Below are 18,703 nucleotides of genomic sequence, written 5' to 3'. Positions count from 1 at the left end.
CATACGCAACAATATTACACAAACCTTCCAGTACAGGTCCTCTTGCAATGCGCTTACATGGACACCAATGACTAGTGTGAGTGTACTGTCATTGGGTGCCAGCATTCATTTTGCACGGTGTGAGATATGCTTATTATGCCAGTGTGCGCCGAACCATGTGCAGTGGCGTAACAAAGGCCCCTGCAGCCTCTGTGCCCCCCCCCCCCTGAGCTCCTGGGGACTGTTTCTGAGAAGCACTCTGCCCTGAGAGCTCCTGAGTGAGTCTGGAGGGGACCCCCTCCATGTTATTTGCAGGGGAGCCCCCCTCCAGTTCCATTACTCCATTGGCCATGTGTGAAACCATTGTGCACCCCACATATGCATATCACCGTAATTTTAAAAAATTACTGTGACATGTATATACCAGAAGTGGTCCAAACATCTTGTGCAGTGCACATTCAATGACCCATTGGCAATGCGGCATCCCTACCTTCGAGTCCGGCAACTGGGGTGTGGGGTTGTGTTTTCTCTGTGGGTCAGTGGCAGCAGTGATGGCAGGTGTTGTCCAGTCATGTCCAATTGAAGGCGGGGGTGAAATGGGAAAAATAGGTGAGTTTTCACACTTTCCACCCTCCCCCAATCCGCCAACACAGACATGGAGGTCAATCCGCCACTTTTTGCTTGCCAATAAGGCACATCCAAATATGCGCATCGAGGAGGGTGGTTGGAGCCCTGCCGACATCCACTTTTGCCACTTCTGCCGTCGATGCGGCGGTGTTTCGAATACAGAATATTGTCTATGAGACCACCAACATCTAAATATAGCGGTGGACGGTCACAACGGTGGATGGGTTTTCTGTTGAAAAGACGATGGTGGGTTAGTTATCACCAAGATTTAAATCAGGCCCTTGGCCATTTCTTATTTAAGGCCACAATTCCACAGAGAAAGTGTAGGAAAAAGTGCATGCACATATATCTTGTTTTAAACTGTCCAGAAACAAGGAGTAACAAAAGGTGGCTCATACTGATGGGATATAATCTCAGCTACCCACAAAGGAATATGCCAGTTGGCAGCAGTCTAGCACTGGAGAGATGTACATGGACTAAGATTGGCTGTGGCTTTTGCAGGTATCTATGACCCTTACCTGTGCAATACAAAGAAACAACACAGCACAGACTAAGTACTGGAATGGTGATGACCTGGTGTAATGTGCACTAGATGAGAATTGAATTGAGCACTGTGGACCATGCTAGAGATTTGGAGAGGTGGCACCCTGGGTGCTCGTGTGGGAAAATGGCCAAGGCAAAGGGTGCCAAGGCACAGACAAAAAGGTACGGTAGCAATTATGGCACTGACAGTAAGTGGCAAAGGTGAGGGTGACCTTTCCAGAGTATGGAAAAGACTCATGTATGGCACACAGAAAAGGTTGATTAGATTCTACAAGCTATCCACAGCAGAAAACCAACCCTTGAAAGGAAAGTCAACCTGCAGCAACTGCTGAAGAATAGATAACAAAAAACTGGCTCAGAAAATTACAGAGGCAAAATCCACATTGCCGATCATGAGACCATCAATAACAGAGCTGCACAACCAAGAGAAGGTGCTCCAAGCAATCGGTTCAGCTAATGCAGCAAAGGACTGAGGATGCCGAAGGACTCTCACTGTATAATAAACTTTGTATTGTAGGTTTGCAGAAAGAATACAGGATCAGAGCTCTGACCATTTTACTGAAAAGTGACTACTAGAAAACATATATGCTGGTGCTTCCTTCAAATTTTTCTCAGTTGAAAGAGTGCACAGGGTTCCAGGAGGACCACTCCCTTCTGGAGCTCCTCCCAGACCCATGGTGGTCAAACTCCTTAGTTTCAGAAACAGACAGTGTATTTTACCAGCATTGAAAATGAATAGGACTTGACAGCTTGAGGGGAATAATACTCTTATATTCCCAGGCTACACGTTTGCAGTGTTAATGCCAGGGCTACCAGAGCTGTCTTTTGCCTCAAGAGTTTTCCTCCCAAACTAAAGCCAAATATCAATTACGCAAGCTAAGAAGGGCCTATAAACAAGATCTATTTAAAGCAAAGAACAACTAACATCAGGAACTATGGAACAAATTAGTAGCAGCGAATAAGCAAAAAAATAAATCTGTGCTTTTTGGTCTATCATAAATGATTTGGAATACAACGGAAATAGGGCGATCAGTGTCAATATTCTGGAGGCCATTTGATTTGAATATAAAACTGACTTGTATGGCTCGCAGCCCGCAATCACACTTGACCCAAGGGTACCCTACAAGATTCCACTTTAGGGAAAATCAAGGGTGATGTTGGAGGTAGGGCTGATGAGAGACACCAAAACCCTTTCACGGTTCCTGTAAGAGATTTCATTCTGCCAGCCACTATTATGCTACCTTTTGAAAAGGAATTGACAACAGCATGTCTTAAATGAATTACGAGTAACAGGGCACCAGGTTCAAATGTCATGCAAAGGTATTGACTACCTCTCTATAGTGAAACCATCCTGACTGGGAAAATTCCAGAATCATAACAAGGAAGTATCTTGAAACATATTTATAAGAACAGTCCTCTGGATGTACCTGTTAATTATTGTGTAATTGCTTTAACAGATGTAACAGATGTGGAGGCAAACTTATTTGCATCTCGCATGTTAGAGTAACTTGGAGCCTGGACAGCTGCAGAGCATTTTATTCGACTGAACCAAACAAGTCTTCGTTAGAGTCTGTTGACCAGCACCAACTTGCTCACCTTGACACTCTTGACCGAGTCAACCATATCAACGAAATGCAAACTTTATATTTGTTTCTTAGACTTAAAGTTGGACTTTACATCGTTCCTAGAAAAGTGTTATGGCAAACGCTAAAAGCTTGGGGTGCACCTCCAAAACGTTTGGATCTAATAATACATTTCCATATGAATTCTTTTACACTGAATATTGAAACATCATATGACGTAAAACAGGGGTGCATTCTTGCCCCCCTTGTTTATTTAAACTTATGGTGGACTTAAATCAACATCCAGAGACATTGACACTAAATCCACCCAAGCAGTCCAATACTCCTTTTAAATATCTTCAATATGCCGATGATACGGTGCTGCTCGCCTATAGTTTTGCAGAATTTAATTAATTCCTTTGATGAATATCTAACCATTTTGAACTTAACGTAAAAATATCTAAAATCATGACAATTGGAGCATCTCTGTTTAGCTTACGGTCCTGGTAATCAAGAGGAAAACCAATTAAAGTAGTTAAAAGTTATAAGTAGCTGGCCATCTTGTTCGACAATAAAGTTTCCTTCTGAGGCCACTTAAAATTTACTCAAGGCTAAAGCTGCTACTTTGCCTTCAATGTCCTTCATGATAAACTGGCATGTCCTTCTTATGGCCACCTCTTGAACGTAATGTCAGCTAAATTAATCCTTGATCTAACCTACAGCTTCTTTATTTTTTGATGTACAAAAAGTTTTATGAATATTATTGCACTAATACCTATATTTTAAACATGTTTAATACATTTCATCTTTTAATTTAAAATTATTTTTTAAGATGTATTTAAAAACAAATTAAACCCACCTAAAGTAAAATGTATTTATATGTCCTGTTGAAGGCTTCGGCCGAAACGCGTAGACATTTGGTTGGGACAGCATGTGTGTCTTTTGAATGGTGAGCACATTGTCGACCGTTTTTTTGTGCTTTTTGTACCAACTTTTGCTGGTGTGATTTACCTGCAATCTAATCCTTTTTCAATAAACAGCAGCCGATGAACCTATCGAGAATAAGTGGTTTTCTGAGTATTTTACCAGCTGGTATTGAATGATGTGCAGCCCTTGGTGTGCGATTTAAATACACCATTCTTCTGGATATATATATATATATATATATATATATATATATATATATATATAACTAATTAATATTTTTGTACAATTAAAGATACATTTATTTTAAAATTAAAAAGGTCATTCAATTATTTCAAAATAAGGCAGTATTTATAATTTTGGCAACACAAAAGGATGATGGACGGAGTGCTGAAACCTTTCAGACACTCACCCCAGTCACAGATCTGGGTGTAATCCATTGTTCTTTTGCTCACCATGCCACTCCAGATTGGACCCAGTGATATGCAAATGAGTCTAGACCCTGTGCCCCATGGGAACAGTCCAGCCTGAACTGCCAGCCTCTTCCTCTTCCTGGTCCGGAAACATGCATCCTGGGACTGGTTTCATGGTATCACCCTTCATCAGCCAGGCTAGCCTGAATCCAGTGGCACAGTGAGCACAGGAGCCACTTCTGGGCATACCCTTCCCACTTAGGGTGACTTTAGCAACACAAAAAGACAATGGATGGATTGCTCAAACTTTTCAGACACTCACCCCGTCACGGATCTGGGTTTAATCCATCGTTCTTTTGCTCACCATGCCACCCCAGATTAGACCCAGCCATATGCAAATCTGCATGCGCTCAAGAAGAATATTGGAACAGACTGAACAAGTCATATCAATCTATAAGTCCACAGCACATTGGGTACACAGCCCAGATAAAGATAGCTGTTGTAGTTGGGGAGGGGGAAATTGTAAAAATGTAGTGAACAGAGATGGAATACCTTGATAAATTCTAACAGTAAACTGGTGGGCCTCAATTTGAAACATTAAACTGCCCTGAGGTCCATATCCACTTCCAGATAACAGCAACTCCATGTTCCATTTTGGACCCTGAATTAACTAATGCTCCAACTACTGGAACTCAAACAGACATAACTCAAGTTTAGTAAGAAAGACTGAATTGAAATGTCCATTTTTAATCACTTACATGGTAAACAAACATTTGTAAACCTAAATGGCATTTGATGCCAGCCTTTAGGTTTTGTCAATCATTGTTTTGTCTTGTCATGTTTTTTGTAAAAACATAATTGTTGGTAGAACTACTGGGCCCTTATAAAAAACAAAAATATTAAATAAAAGTAAAACTATGTCTCAGTCTTAAAAATCACCTTTGCATCAAGTAACTAGTACTGACAGCACTCTCCCCACTGACACACTAGCTGTCACACTCTACCAGAAGCACTTTTTCACATCTTCGCTGACTAGAAAGCTCACATTCTTTACAGCATTCTCTCAGTCTTCGAACACTCACACCTCAGACAACACTCACACACCTCACTGAGTAAGAGTCTAATAGTCCTGAGAGTCCTATAACCTTCCACTTGCTAGCATCTGACTACAATTTTACCCCCTTACATGTTGGCGGGCTCACGCTACAGAGAGCAAATCACCCCATGGAGAAGAAATTTCAAACTACCAAAGCACTCACACCCATCACAGTAGCAATTAAGCATTAATGACAGCACACTCACACCCCTCGCAGACTAACAGTCACAAACTGCAGACATTACTATCACAACCTTCACAGAGTAGCAGTGAAACATTGCTGGGAGTTCTCTCAAAACCAATGTAGATTAGCAGAGAGATTTGCAGTTCCATGTGTGTGTGCTCTGTCCTAGCAGATTTTTGTAAGTAGGCTACAGGCACTGGTTTTCATCAAGGGTCAGTAACGAACAGAGGAAGACAAATATTAATGTGCATTTGTGCAGGACATGTAAGCAAAGCCCACAAGGATGATACTGTTTGTCAAAGTTACATTTAAGTCACCATATTTTGACCATTGTTCAAATAAGTCATTCCACACTTCAAAGTCATAGAAAAATGTTATTCAAAGTTTTATATTCTATGGCATGCCCTTGTTTTTGGTTTTCAAGGTATGGTTAGCCTAGACTAACAGCAAATCCAATAAGTCTAGCTTACAAATGAAAGTTCCTCTTCATTTATTGGTGAGGTTCTGTGTGTATGGTAGTGGTTAGAGTTGAGCGAGTGAAGCAAGAAGGGGTCAATGGATGGTTGTTTTGTTGTTAGAAATGTGGTCTCTGGTTGGCAGTCAGTTTGCACTCTGTCCAAGCAGGGACCCTCACTCTAGTCAGGGTAAAAGAAAAACATACCTGGTTAACCCCTGCTCACCCCCTTGGTAGCTTGGCACGAGCAGAAAGGCTTAACCCCAGAAGCAATGTTTAAAGTATTTCTATCCACACTGAAATAAAATGAAAACACTACAAAATGGACACCATCCTAGTTTAGAAAAACAGGTAATATTTATCTAAAGGATACAAGACCAAAATAACAAAAATCTGACATACACAAGTCAAGATTTGAATTTGAAAAAGAATAAGAGTCTCAATCCTTAGGAAACAGTGAGAGTGTTGTTGTTACACAAAGTACCTGGTATGCATCAAAAATAAAGCCGCACAGGTGAGCCTGCGTCAGAAAAGTCAGCGATGCGTCGATTCCTTACTCGCATGTGAGGTCGTACATTGTTTTCTTTTTTCCGGTCGGGTCGACGATGCTTCGTTTTCTCCCTTGCAAGAGAGCAATGCATTGATTTCCAGATGGGCACCTTGGGTCCAGACAGGCTTTGCATAGATTTTTCACGCCCAGCGATGTTGCGATCAAATCCGGTCGCACAGTGTCAGGAACCCGTGCTGCGTGGGGTTTGGTCGTTATCAGCAGTCACTGATTGTTGCGTGTCATTTCTCCACCTGCCATGCGTCGATCCTCCAGCCGTGATGCAGGTGGAGCATCGATTTCAGCCGGGAGGCCAGTAGAGTGGCGTTTATCAGCTGCGTTGTGGATGGTGCGTCAAAAATTTCCCCACACTGTGGTCTTTGCGTGGATTTCAGTCCTTTTGCACCAGCTTCATCTTTCAAGGGCCCAGGGACTGGATGGGGCACCACTTCGTAGGGCAGGAGTCTCACCAGAGAGTCCAGGTGCCGGCAGAGGAAGTCTTTGATGGCCCTGAGATTTCAACAACAGGAGGCAAGCTGAGTTCAAGCCCTTGGTGATTCTTCTCAAGCAGTAATGCACAACAAAGTCTAGTCTTTGTCCCCTTTCACAGGCAGAAGTAGCAACTGCAGGATAGCCCCACAAAGTACAGTCACAGGCAGGGGCAGCACTTCTCCTCAGCTCTTCACCTCTTCTCCTTGGCAGAGGTTCCTCTTGAATCCTTGAAGAAATCTAATTTTCAGGGGTTTTGGGTCTGATACTTATACCCCTTTCTGCCTTTGAAGTAGACCTACTTCAAAGGAAAGCCTCTGTTGTTCACAAGATCCTGCCTTGCCCAGGCCAAGTTCCAGACACACACCAGGGAGTTGGAGCCTGCACTGTGTGAGGGTAGGCACAGCCCTTTAAAGTGTGAGTGACCACTCATCCCTCCACTCTTTCACAGATGGCTCATCAGGATATGCAGGCTACAACCAAGCTCCCTTTGCCTCACTGTCAAGAGGGATTCACAAAAAGCCCAACTGACAGTCTGACCCAGACAGGCAATACACAAACAAGCCGAGTCACAGAATAGTTTAAGCAAGAAAACATCTACTTTCTAAAAGTGGCATTTTCAGACAGACAATCTAAAAACAAACTTTCCTAAAAGATGTATTTTTAAATTGTGAGTTCAGAGACCCTAAACTCCACATTTCTATCTGCTCCCAAAGGGAATATACACTTTAATAATATTTAAATGCAGCCCCCATGTTAACCCATGAGAGAGATAGGCCTTGCAACAGGGAAGACTGAATTTAGCAGTATTTCACCGTTAAGACATGTAACACACATCAGTACATGTTGGTTGCCACATGGTTGGAGGTGGAGAGGTTAAGCCCTGTGCCCTCCGTTACCCACAGTGTCCCCCTTCTTCAACCCTCTTGTGTTGGTGGGTTTGTGATTTTTCTGCCCTGGAGAATGCCAGTTTTTCAATTCTTCAAAGTTTGAAAATTCAGAACAGGACATTCCTACACAAAATACCTGTCAACTTTAGTATGTTCAAAATAGGCATGCTGTGTTTGCAGTAGAGAGAAAATACATGAACCTGTCTGTTCATAATTTCGTTTATCATGTGGTTGAGGGGGACCGTGGGTGTTGGACCTGGTCCTTTCTACAGGGTCATTCCCCAACCTTTTTGCCTTCTTATTTTTCTGACCCTTTTTGGCTGACGTTATGACTCTGGGCACTTTACCACTGCTAATCAGTGCTTAAGTCCATGTGTCTCCCTTTTAAACTTGGTATGATTGGCTTATACCTGATTGGCACATTTAATTTACCTAAACGTCCCTTGTACAGTGGTATCTCTGTACCCAGGGCCTGTAAATTAAATGCTACTAGTGGGCCTGCAGCGCTACTTGTGCCACCCACTGAAGTAGCCTTTCAAACCTGTCTCAGTCTTGCAAGTGCAGGACTTGCGCGCACAGTTTGCTGCCACAGGGACATGGCATCTAAATCTACTTGCCAGGCCCAGAACTCCCCTTTTACTACATGTAAGTCACCCCTAAGATATGGCTTAGCTAGTCCTATGGCAGGGTGCTATGTATGTAGAAGGCAGGAAATGTGTCTAATACCATGGTATGACCTGTCCTGGTAGCCTATTTGGTTCTCACTGCTGTGAGTGCTGCCTTCTCATAGGATTGCATTTGAAATGCCGTGCCTTATGTCTAAGGGGTATTGTCGGTTTCATGATGGGTGGCATAGACATGTTTGGTATGGTTGTAATAGTATTGACAAATGCTGCTTACTGGTGTAAGTGGATTTTTTATTACTATTAAAGAAATGCCACTTCTAGAAAGTGAGCATTTCTATGTGCTTATGACTTTGGTGTTTTGCAGCTTGACTCCAATCCACGTCTGGGCAGAGTGACAGTTGGGCTTTGTGAATACTTCTCCGACAGCCTGCACACAGGGAGGGTGGAGGTGTCACAGAGGTGCATCTGCATATTGAATGGTCTTCCTGGGCTGAGTGAAGGGGGAGGCGGGGCACACCTGCATCTGTAAAGGCTGTGCCCTGCCTCACACAAAAGGGGGAGGAGGGGCACTCCCAGAACCAACTGTAACTAGTTGGAACCTCCTCTCCCCTTTCTTTGTGAAACACTTGCAACACTAAGTATAAGTACAGGGGAGTTTCCCCCACAATTTGGAGACATTTTGGAACTGGACACAGAATGCCACTGGAGGGACTCACCAGGAACCGTCTTGGACTGCTGCTGCTGTGGTGACCTGTGACCTGCTTGGTCACCTTGAGGAACTGCTAACTGCCTGCATCCACCTTGTGCTGGCCTGCTGCTGGGCCCTGCCACCCCGTGCTCCATTTTTACTGTTGTCCCCCCAAGGGCTGTGGCCCCTGACCCCTGCCATCATCGGGTAAAGCACCTGGAAAGCGCTTCTGCTTCTGCCCCCAGCACTGAGAGCGCTCTGCTTAACTATTTCCTAGCACTTTGAGAGAGCTTCCTCTTTGATTGACCCTGGAGTCCCAGAATCACTGCCGCAACCCGGGCAGGCTGCTTTCTTCAAGCGCGAGTGAAGCACTGCCCCTGAGACCCCTGGGTCACGGCCAACTGAAGATCTGAGCAAGCGTGCTACGGATAGTGTCCCCAGGACACTGGGGCACAAGCAGGCACCTGTTTCTAGTGCATCACCCTTGTGGCCTGGACAGATGAAGCAGTAGGAGCCGCGCTCCACGCAGGAAGCGTGTGGTGCCAGAACAAGCAGCCGGTCCACGAGGATGTGGACCACGGCTGGCAAACCCACGGGTGAAGGGATGCAGGCGGTCTTCTCTTGCCAACACCCCGGATGAGGGGTGCTCCTTGAGGTTGTGGCCCCAGTGAGGAGAGCGGGGCTGCAGTTGTCCCCACCATAGGAGCAGAGGCTCTCCTGTACCGGACGGAGCACGTGTTTCTCCCCATATTTGATGGGGAGTTTAGAGGTGCTACTACCACTGCCTGGGAGGTAACTGGGGATGATTATTTTAGCAATTGGCATTTCTCATACCTCCAGTCATACCTAGGGCATAACCGCTACCTCCCCCAGGATATCCCTGCCCTCATGGTACATGTAGTTCTTTTGGCCTATGACCGGAGTATGTTATTTGCCACACTTGCCCTGTGGGGAGGTGTCAAGCACATTTTCAGAACCTGTCTAGGATACTATGAGGGGATATATAATGTTTTAGGACATATGCATTTGGGGAATGTTCCCCTTATGGGTATTCTTTGCTAATATGTTTTCATGACTTGCCATATGATTTCAAATGTTCTTGGTGTGGGCATTTATGCTACTTTCATGACAAGTGCATTCTTACAGAAATGTTTTCCTGACTACTGCTTATGTTGCAGAATAATAGGTATCCTGTGTGTTATGTGTGAATACTGCTGATTTTTGCAGAGTAACTATTGTGTAACGTTCTGACAACTGCTTGGGTAGCAAGGTATTACCAACATGATGTTTGGTCTAATTATGTTTTGTGCAATACAGTTTATTTTTACATAACTTGGTATTGTGTTCTCTTTGTGGTTTGTTTATTTATTACATCCAGTGTGTTGTGTGTGTTGTGCAAATGCTTTACACATTGCCTCCAGGTTAGGCCTGACTGCTTGGGCCAAGCTACCAAGGGGGTGAGCAGGGGTTATCTTGGACGTGTAACTCCTTTGCCCTGACTCGAGTGGGTGGGTTCTGCCTGGCTTAGGTGCATAACCTAGCCAACCAGAAACCCTATTTCTAATAGTGGGTAAAGGCTATATGACCTTTAGTATAAGCTTATGGTACTGCAGCCCGCTCTTGTGTCTGATACAAGGGACCACAAGTAAGAAAGGGACCACAAGTAAGATTACTGCCACTGAAGTCTCATAGAGGAAGCATTAATGACCTAAGGGACTGCAACCTGCAATAGCAAAGTGCCTCTTCCAGCTTTTCATGGGCAAGCAAATGTGCACTAAAAAAAGTGAGACCTGTGTCCTTTGCCAGTACCCGTAATATTGCTTTCTATCTTACTTCCATTGTTTCCAAATGCTTTGTCTCTTCTGTTAGTCTGCTAAATAATCTGCAAAGAACCTCTCAGTAGCCGGGTTCTCTCATTTCTAAGCCTTGTGCACATTACTAGTTGCATGTTTAGATATTGCTGCTTTTCCTGTGTGCATGCATTATGGTTGCATGTATTTTTTAATCTGATACATCTTTCCTTATGTGGTCTCTCACTTACCTGATTTTTCCAGGTGTGTGCCCTTGACTGTCACTCTAAATCTGTGAGCCATTTCCATAGTGTTCAGTCTGATATTTTTTTTTACCTTTCCCAGGTCCACTCACTGAGCTCCATAACACTTTTTCGCATTCTGGAAAGGGCTCCAGGCTGGCAAATTATTGTATGGTTGGAATAGCAAATTTCTTAAGCAGTCTGATGTTCTCACATAAATCAGTCACTCTTTTAATTATTTCATATATACTTACTGTAGAAATCTTCTGATATTATCAGCTTTCATTTCAGTCCAAAATTGAGTTCTCATATTTTGAGGCTTAATGACTGTCACTGTCTCTTCGGTGGACCTTGTGAACCACCCTGCAAAACACACATCCAAAAATAGCTTTTAACAATCCGACCGAACATAATTTACAATACCCAAATTCTAATTTATGTTAATAGTGCTCTCATACTACTTCAGTGATTTTAAAGTCCTTTTTACTTTAGTGGCTCCTCTCAAGTTATACTTTATATTGCTCGATATGAAGATCACATGGAAGCCAATTCAAAAAAATAAAACAAAAAAAGCATAGACATAGCCAATAGGTCTGGTGTTGACCACCAGACTTTTGTCAATTCTTGTTTTATTTTGTCATGGTTTTTGCAAACTTTTATAGTTCTTGAAGCTGATAGGCCCTTGGAAATCTAAAAAAAAAAAAAAACATTGGCTAAAGGCAAAAAGGTTTTGGGGTTTAAAAAAAAAAGCACAAACTACCATAGTACTCCTTCAACTGAATAAATTACTTTGTGTGTGGATATGTTCCTTGTGAAAGGGCAGCAAACATAACTCATACCGAAATCAGTCAGTGGCTGAAGTGGGCTGACACACTGCCACATAATGCATACTGGAGTGGGTTGAAGAAAGATGTAAATTACAAAACCACATAATAATACACATCATTTTAGTAAAATCAAAAGGTCTTTGCTAACACAAAGCCAATTGGTTTGGCACAGGAAAGGAAAAGGAAAATAAAAAGAGAGAAAAGGGAAAGGGAAATGGAAAGCAGGACCAAAGGTTTGAAAGGAAAAACAAAATAAAAAAAGAAAAGAAAGACGAAAGGAAAGGAAGAAAGAAAGAAAAAAAGAAAATGAAAAAATTAATTAAAGAAAGATAAACAAAGAGCGAAAGAGAGAAAAAAAAGACAGGCAGAGTTAGGGTTGCAAATATAGAGCACACGTGGTTATATTCTGAATTTGTGTGAGCTGCTGTTTATATTATTGTTGTGCTTCAAAAGGCTATATTTTCCAGAATCTTTTCAGACTAATCTCGGAGTTGCTGCATTATTGTTATTGAAACATGCAGATTTCCATACAAACTGTTTATTTCACAGATACATTATGACACAAAGAATGCTGACCATTCATAGAATATACATCACCAGAAGGAAAAAGGTTGCATTACAGATCGTGTTAGCTTTCTCATTATCAACGCACTGTAATGAGCTCTTTCCCTGCTCATGAATGTATACATAATTATACGCGTGATGAATTCTCTCACTGGCTTCCAAAAGTATTAAAAAAAAAATTTTTTTTTTGAGGGCAACTGTATAAAATATTGGATACTAAAACCTAATTACACCTTGCCTATGTTTAAGTAAAAGTGTTACAAGCTGACTACACATTTAACACGATAAAAGTTGCTTCTTCAAGGCCAAAGTTTATTAAACAATCATTAGTGAAACAGAGTGCAGGATAAACAATTCTGCAGAATTATCCATTTATGAATTCACATCCTCTAATATTGAAGCTTCAGGTTTGTGTATCATATACACTTCACTGTGTGCATAGTAAATAGAGGATAATTTAATACAGGACAGTTTCATATGGGCACAATCTGATATGCTGTGAAATTGCTGAAGTCAGATAAACAAAGCATTGGCAAGAGACAGGAACTGATAAAGTTGGAATGTGTCCTGTTCTCAAATCAAAAGCGTTCTCCTATCATATCATGCACTAAACACAAGGGCAATACTTAAGTAAGTATAAAGTAAAAACAAAAACTTTGGCACTGAGGGAACTACCTTGTGTGCAGATGTGCTTCTTGAGAAAGACAAAATGCAGTCACTAAGACTGAAGTTGACTAGTAGCTTACACAGGCTGACCCATTGCCCCAAGCTGTATGCTGTAGTAGACCAAAGCAAATGTAAATGACACAACCACAGACCAATGGATGAATGGATGAAGAGGTGGTTAAAAGCCCTATTAAGTGATTATATTATGCATATAATTTTAGTAAAAATCTAAATATCTTAGCTAACACCAGACCTCATAACAACAATCAATTAGACATAAGCATACACCTATGATTTTCATAGACCCATTCATTTTTAGAAGCACCAAAATACCAAGGGGCACAATGAAAATCTACAAACTTATGAGACTCATTCCTTTCAGCAGGTATATACTGCACTTAATCACTCATGCAATCAAGTTTATTACTTTTACAGAGCATTCTACTGTACTTAAGAGTGTCTATTATAAAGGCACTATTCTAAAATAAATGGTGCAAAGTAGTGCCCACCATAACTGGCCATAGTAGAAGAACTTTAGACTTCAGTACAGTACAGTCATCTTAATGTATAGTAAATAAACTTGGCAGGCAACAAAGAGGGATCTAAACACATTTGAACACGATAGAGGCAAGACATAAACTTTTATTTCTAGCCTTTAACCACATAAAGTCAAAGAAGATCTTTCAAATACTGTGCTTACAAACTACAAGAGCAGCCATTATGTCACAATGCAGACAATCTGGAATCATAAGGTGTTTAGGTAGACCTGAATGTAAGGGCCCAATATCTATTCTGCAGGAAACCAATGTTTTTGCCTCCTAGTTTGCTATGCCGCCCAAAAAATGCCCAAGTGGGGAAAGAGGTTTTTGGGAAGCTCTCCACTTACATGAACACTTATTCTAGACCTTTTTGAAATACCGTCAGGTCTCCAACAGAGAAGTGGTTGCGTTTGTGAATAACCAAACTGTTAGAAATGGGGTCTCTGGTTGGCAGTCAGTTTGCACTCTGTCCAAGCAGGGGCCCTCACTCTAGTCAGGGTAAGGGAGTCACAGTCTTAAGACAACCCCTGCTCACCCCCTTGGTAGCTTGGCACAAGCAGTCAGGCTTATCTCAACAGCAATTTGTAAAGTATTTGTACCAACATACACAGTGATACAGTGAAAAGACTACAAAAAGGACACCATACCAGTTTAGACAAATAGCCAATATTTATTGAAATCAAATAAGACCGAAACAACAAAAATCCCACATACACAAGTAAAGTTATGAATTTTTAAATCAAAAAGAGTCTTACTCTATAGAAAACAATGGATGTGTTGATGATACACATAGTACCCGGTTTGCGTAAAAAATAAAGCCGCACAGGCAAGTGTGAGTCAGAAAAGTCCTCAATGCCTCTTTTTTCTCTCCCACAAAAAAGGGATGCATCGATTACCAGATGGGCCCCTCGGGTCCGGGCAGGTTCACGTTGATTTTGACGCCCAGCGATGTTGCATGCGAAATCCAGCAGCACCACTTGTTTCAGCAGCCGCAAGCAGGTGTTGTTCCATTTCTCCAGCCACAATGTAGGTGATGCATTGATTTCCCATCCACGATGCAGGTGGTGTGTCAATTTCAGCCAGGATGCAGGTGGTGCGTCGATTTCATCCATGATGCAGGTGGCACATCATTTTTACAGCTGCATTGCAATTGCTTTGTCAATTTTCCCCACACGACTCATATGCGTGGATTTCCAACTTGGTTCCACCAGCTTCACCTTTCAAGGGCCCAGGGACTGTATAGGGCACCACTGCGCAGGGTATGAGTCTCAGCAGAGAGTTTAGGTGCTGGCAGAGGAAGTCTTTGATGGCTCTGAGACTTCAAAACAGGAGACAAGCTGTATGGGCTACGGCACCATCAAGCAAGTTATTAATGGTCTTGAAAAGATAGCGGTATCTCTAAGTATGTGTATGCTCTGTATTGTGCAGGTATATTAGCAGGTGTGTAATGATGAAATGTATTAGTGTTACCATCGACTGGTGGAAAGTTGACCCAAGAGTAATATCTTTCTGTTCTATAGGCTGGATGAGCCTCAACTACAAATGTTTCTGGACCCCCCTGGGCTATAAGGCCTTTGGCTAACAAATAAGCAGTGAGGGGAGGTTGTATGTTTACTGCAATTACCACCCGTTGCGGGTTCGCCATGGTAGATATACCTGTTCAGAGATAAGGACACCAAATGGGTATCGGTCCTTTTAAAGGTTCAAGCTTGAACAACCTATACAGGGAGTGCAGAATTATTAGGCAAGTAGTATTTTTGAGGATTAATTTTATTATTGAACAACAACCATGTTCTCAATGAACCCAAAAAACTCATTAATATCAAAGCTGAATATTTTTGGAAGTAGTTTTTAGTTTGTTTTTAGTTTTAGCTATGTTAGGGGGATATCTGTGTGTGCAGGTGACTATTACTGTGCATAATTATTAGGCAACTTAACAAAAAAAAATATATACCCATTTCAATTATTTATTATTACCAGTGAAACCAATATAACATCTCAACATTCACAAATATACATTTCTGACATTCAAAAACAAAACAAAAACAAATCAGTGACCAATATAGCCACCTTTCTTTGCAAGGACACTCAAAAGCCTGCCATCCATGGATTCTGTCAGTGTTTTGATCTGTTCACCATCAACATTGCGTGCAGCAGCAACCACAGCCTCCCAGACACTGTTCAGAGAGGTGTACTGTTTTCCCTCCTTGTAAATCTCACATTTGATGATGGACCACAGGTTCTCAATGGGGTTCAGATCAGGTGAACAAGGAGGCCATGTCATTAGATTTCCTTCTTTTATACCCTTTCTTGCCAGCCACGCTGTGGAGTACTTGGACGCGTGTGATGGAGCATTGTCCTGCATGAAAATCATGTTTTTCTTGAAGGATGCAGACTTCTTCCTGTACCACTGCTTGAAGAAGGTGTCTTCCAGGAACTGGCAGTAGGACTGGGAGTTGAGCTTGACAACATCCTCAACCCGAAAAGGCCCCACAAGCTCATCTTTGATGATACCAGCCCAAACCAGTACTCCACCTCCACCTTGCTGGCGTCTGAGTCGGACTGGAGCTCTCTGCCCTTTACCAATCCAGCCACGGGCCCATCCATCTGGCCCATCAAGACTCACTCTCATTTCATCAGTCCATAAAACCTTAGAAAAATCAGTCTTGAGATATTTCTTGGCCCAGTCTTGACGTTTCAGCTTGTGTGTCTTGTTCAGTGGTGGTCGTCTTTCAGCCTTTCTTACCTTGGCCATGTCTCTGAGTATTGCACACCTTGTGCTTTTGGGCACTCCAGTGATGTTGCAGCTCTGAAATATGGCCAAACTGGTGGCAAGTGGCATCGTGGCAGCTGCACGCTTGACTTTTCTCAGTTCATGGGCAGTTATTTTGCGCCTTGGTTTTTCCACACGCTTCTTGCGACCCTGTTGACTATTTTGAATGAAACGCTTGATTGTTCGATGATCACGCTTCAGAAGCTTTGCAATTTTAAGAGTGCTGCATCCCTCTGCAAGATATCTCACTATTTTGGACTTTTCTGAGCCTGTCAAGTCCTTCTTTTGACCCATTTTGCCAAAGGAAAGGAAGTTGCCTAATAATTATGCACACCTGATATAGGGTGTTGATGTCATTAGACCACACCCCTTCTCATTACAGAGATGCACATCACCTAAAATGCTTAATTGGTAGTAGGCTTTCGAGCCTATACAGCTTGGAGTAAGACAACATGCATAAAGAGGATGATGTGGTCAAAATACTCATTTGCCTAATAATTCTGCACTCCCTGTATATATTTCTCTCAGTTACATTAGTCTCACAAATGCAAAGACAAACAGAGGCAGGAAATGGTTCAATAAGATTTACTGAATCAGCTGCGTCTTAAATAAAATTACATGAAATGCAACAATAAGAATGGTGAAACATACTTGAAGCAAAATGGTGACAAGGAAAGTGAAACACAAACAAAGTCCCACAATACTGTCACTATACACAATATATGTAATTCCTACCTAAGCTATGTTAGAGCACAGCAGGATAAGCCTTAATCCACCCTTCAGGATTCCCCCTTGGGAAGACATCATCCCTCATACCTGAGTATGACAGTAGTAGAGAAGCCTGTCATCTATAGAGACACCACCCCATATAGGCCAGGGAACCGGTAGTGATGCTTTTTTCTAGGCGAAAGGACAAGATAAAGAAAATAAGACACCACCACAAATGTGGCCGATTTTAAAAGAATAAAATGAAAGAAGGTAAAATGTTATTAGGCTAAAGGGCACAAGCATTGCGCGGGTGTATTCTAATGGGAGAAAGAAGAGGCGCTCCGGGTAATGAGGTGAATATCAAATAAGAACAAATCCTATGATGGTGCACCCTTGAGGGACCCCACCCCTGAGCCCTAGATGTGTGCTAACGCACACCTTTAAATCATTAACCACAAGAGCACTTGTTACAATAGCATAATTTGACAAAATGTGAAAACAAAGAACTCTGAAGTCAGTATTCTAGAAACAAAACAATACTCTATGTATTTTCTGGAAAAAATAAGATAAACTTCAATGCATATTTCAATATCCTAAAATTGATTATCAATGTCCAAGTCCAATTCGATGAAGATTAAAGAAAACTGTCATGTATGTTGCTCCAATCTTATTACATGACCAAATGTTTAGTGTACATGATTTACATCGTTTAATTTCTGTTTTCCATAATTTTGGTATAATTATCATCATGCCAATTTATGGAATAAAAACCGAATTTTCTCTTCATACAGAAATTTAAACTCCAGAATTTATCATCATAGTGGAATATCACTATAAAATTATTTTGATATGTTAAATTAACATGTTGTATTTATCTACATTTGAGTCTCTCTCCAATCACTTTCTAACGTTCTCAAGTGTATTCTCTTTTAATACTAACCGCGACTCATGGATAATCTTTCTTTTCAAGCACTTGATATTTACACCTAATGTATATTTTTCTCGGTGGGTCTTTCCATAGTGACATCACAATACTTTTAATTCCAAGATGGTGGCCAGTAGCATAGTTTTTTTCTTTATTTTCATGGTTAATTACTGAGTATAGTAGCTTGAGACCTTTGGGAACGGGATAAGCGTCTAGTTCTTCTGTTATAATCTAGGTAAGCAGATGCGACCGAAGGCAGAAATGGTATTGCATTATTTTTACTTCCAAGATGGCCGCCAGCAGTATAGTCCTATCTTCATTTTTGTGGTAATCACCGAGTTCAATAGAGCAAGACTTTAGGGAACGGGATGAGCGTCCAACCCGTCTGTTATATCTAAAGTATGCAGACGCAGCCGAAGGCGGGAGTGATATCTAGGAGCCCGATGCGTACTTGCGTTCAGGAAGTAGCTTTATGATTTTGAGGTCCGAGATCACGTTCAGAATTCGGGTGAGTCATATAGCAAAGGCGGTAATGTTGGGAGAAGAGTTGAATTCTTTGAGCAACAGTAAACTTTAGTTGGTGCCGATAATACAGTTTAAACCCACCGTATATTTGAAAGTGTGTGTTTTGGCTACATTTTGATATG

General features: G+C 41.9%; 1 protein-coding gene across 2 annotated transcripts in view; it reads right to left on the bottom strand.

Annotated features, from left to right (window-relative positions):
* The window catches only part of LOC138249850 (glutamate carboxypeptidase 2-like), a 477,831-nt gene that overhangs the window by 385,656 nt on the left and 73,472 nt on the right, over positions 1–18,703 (bottom strand). For both annotated transcript variants that reach the window (XM_069204011.1, XM_069204012.1), the window contains exon 2: positions 11,309–11,417. In XM_069204011.1, the coding sequence (XP_069060112.1) occupies positions 11,309–11,417 (109 nt within the window). The remainder of the gene's footprint in view (positions 1–11,308; positions 11,418–18,703) is intronic.

This window comes from Pleurodeles waltl, chromosome 8, assembly GCF_031143425.1.
Source record: "Pleurodeles waltl isolate 20211129_DDA chromosome 8, aPleWal1.hap1.20221129, whole genome shotgun sequence".
Taxonomy (NCBI): domain Eukaryota; kingdom Metazoa; phylum Chordata; class Amphibia; order Caudata; family Salamandridae; genus Pleurodeles; species Pleurodeles waltl.
The sequence above is the reverse complement of the archived record's forward strand: the minus strand, read 5'-3'. Positions and strand labels throughout refer to the sequence as shown.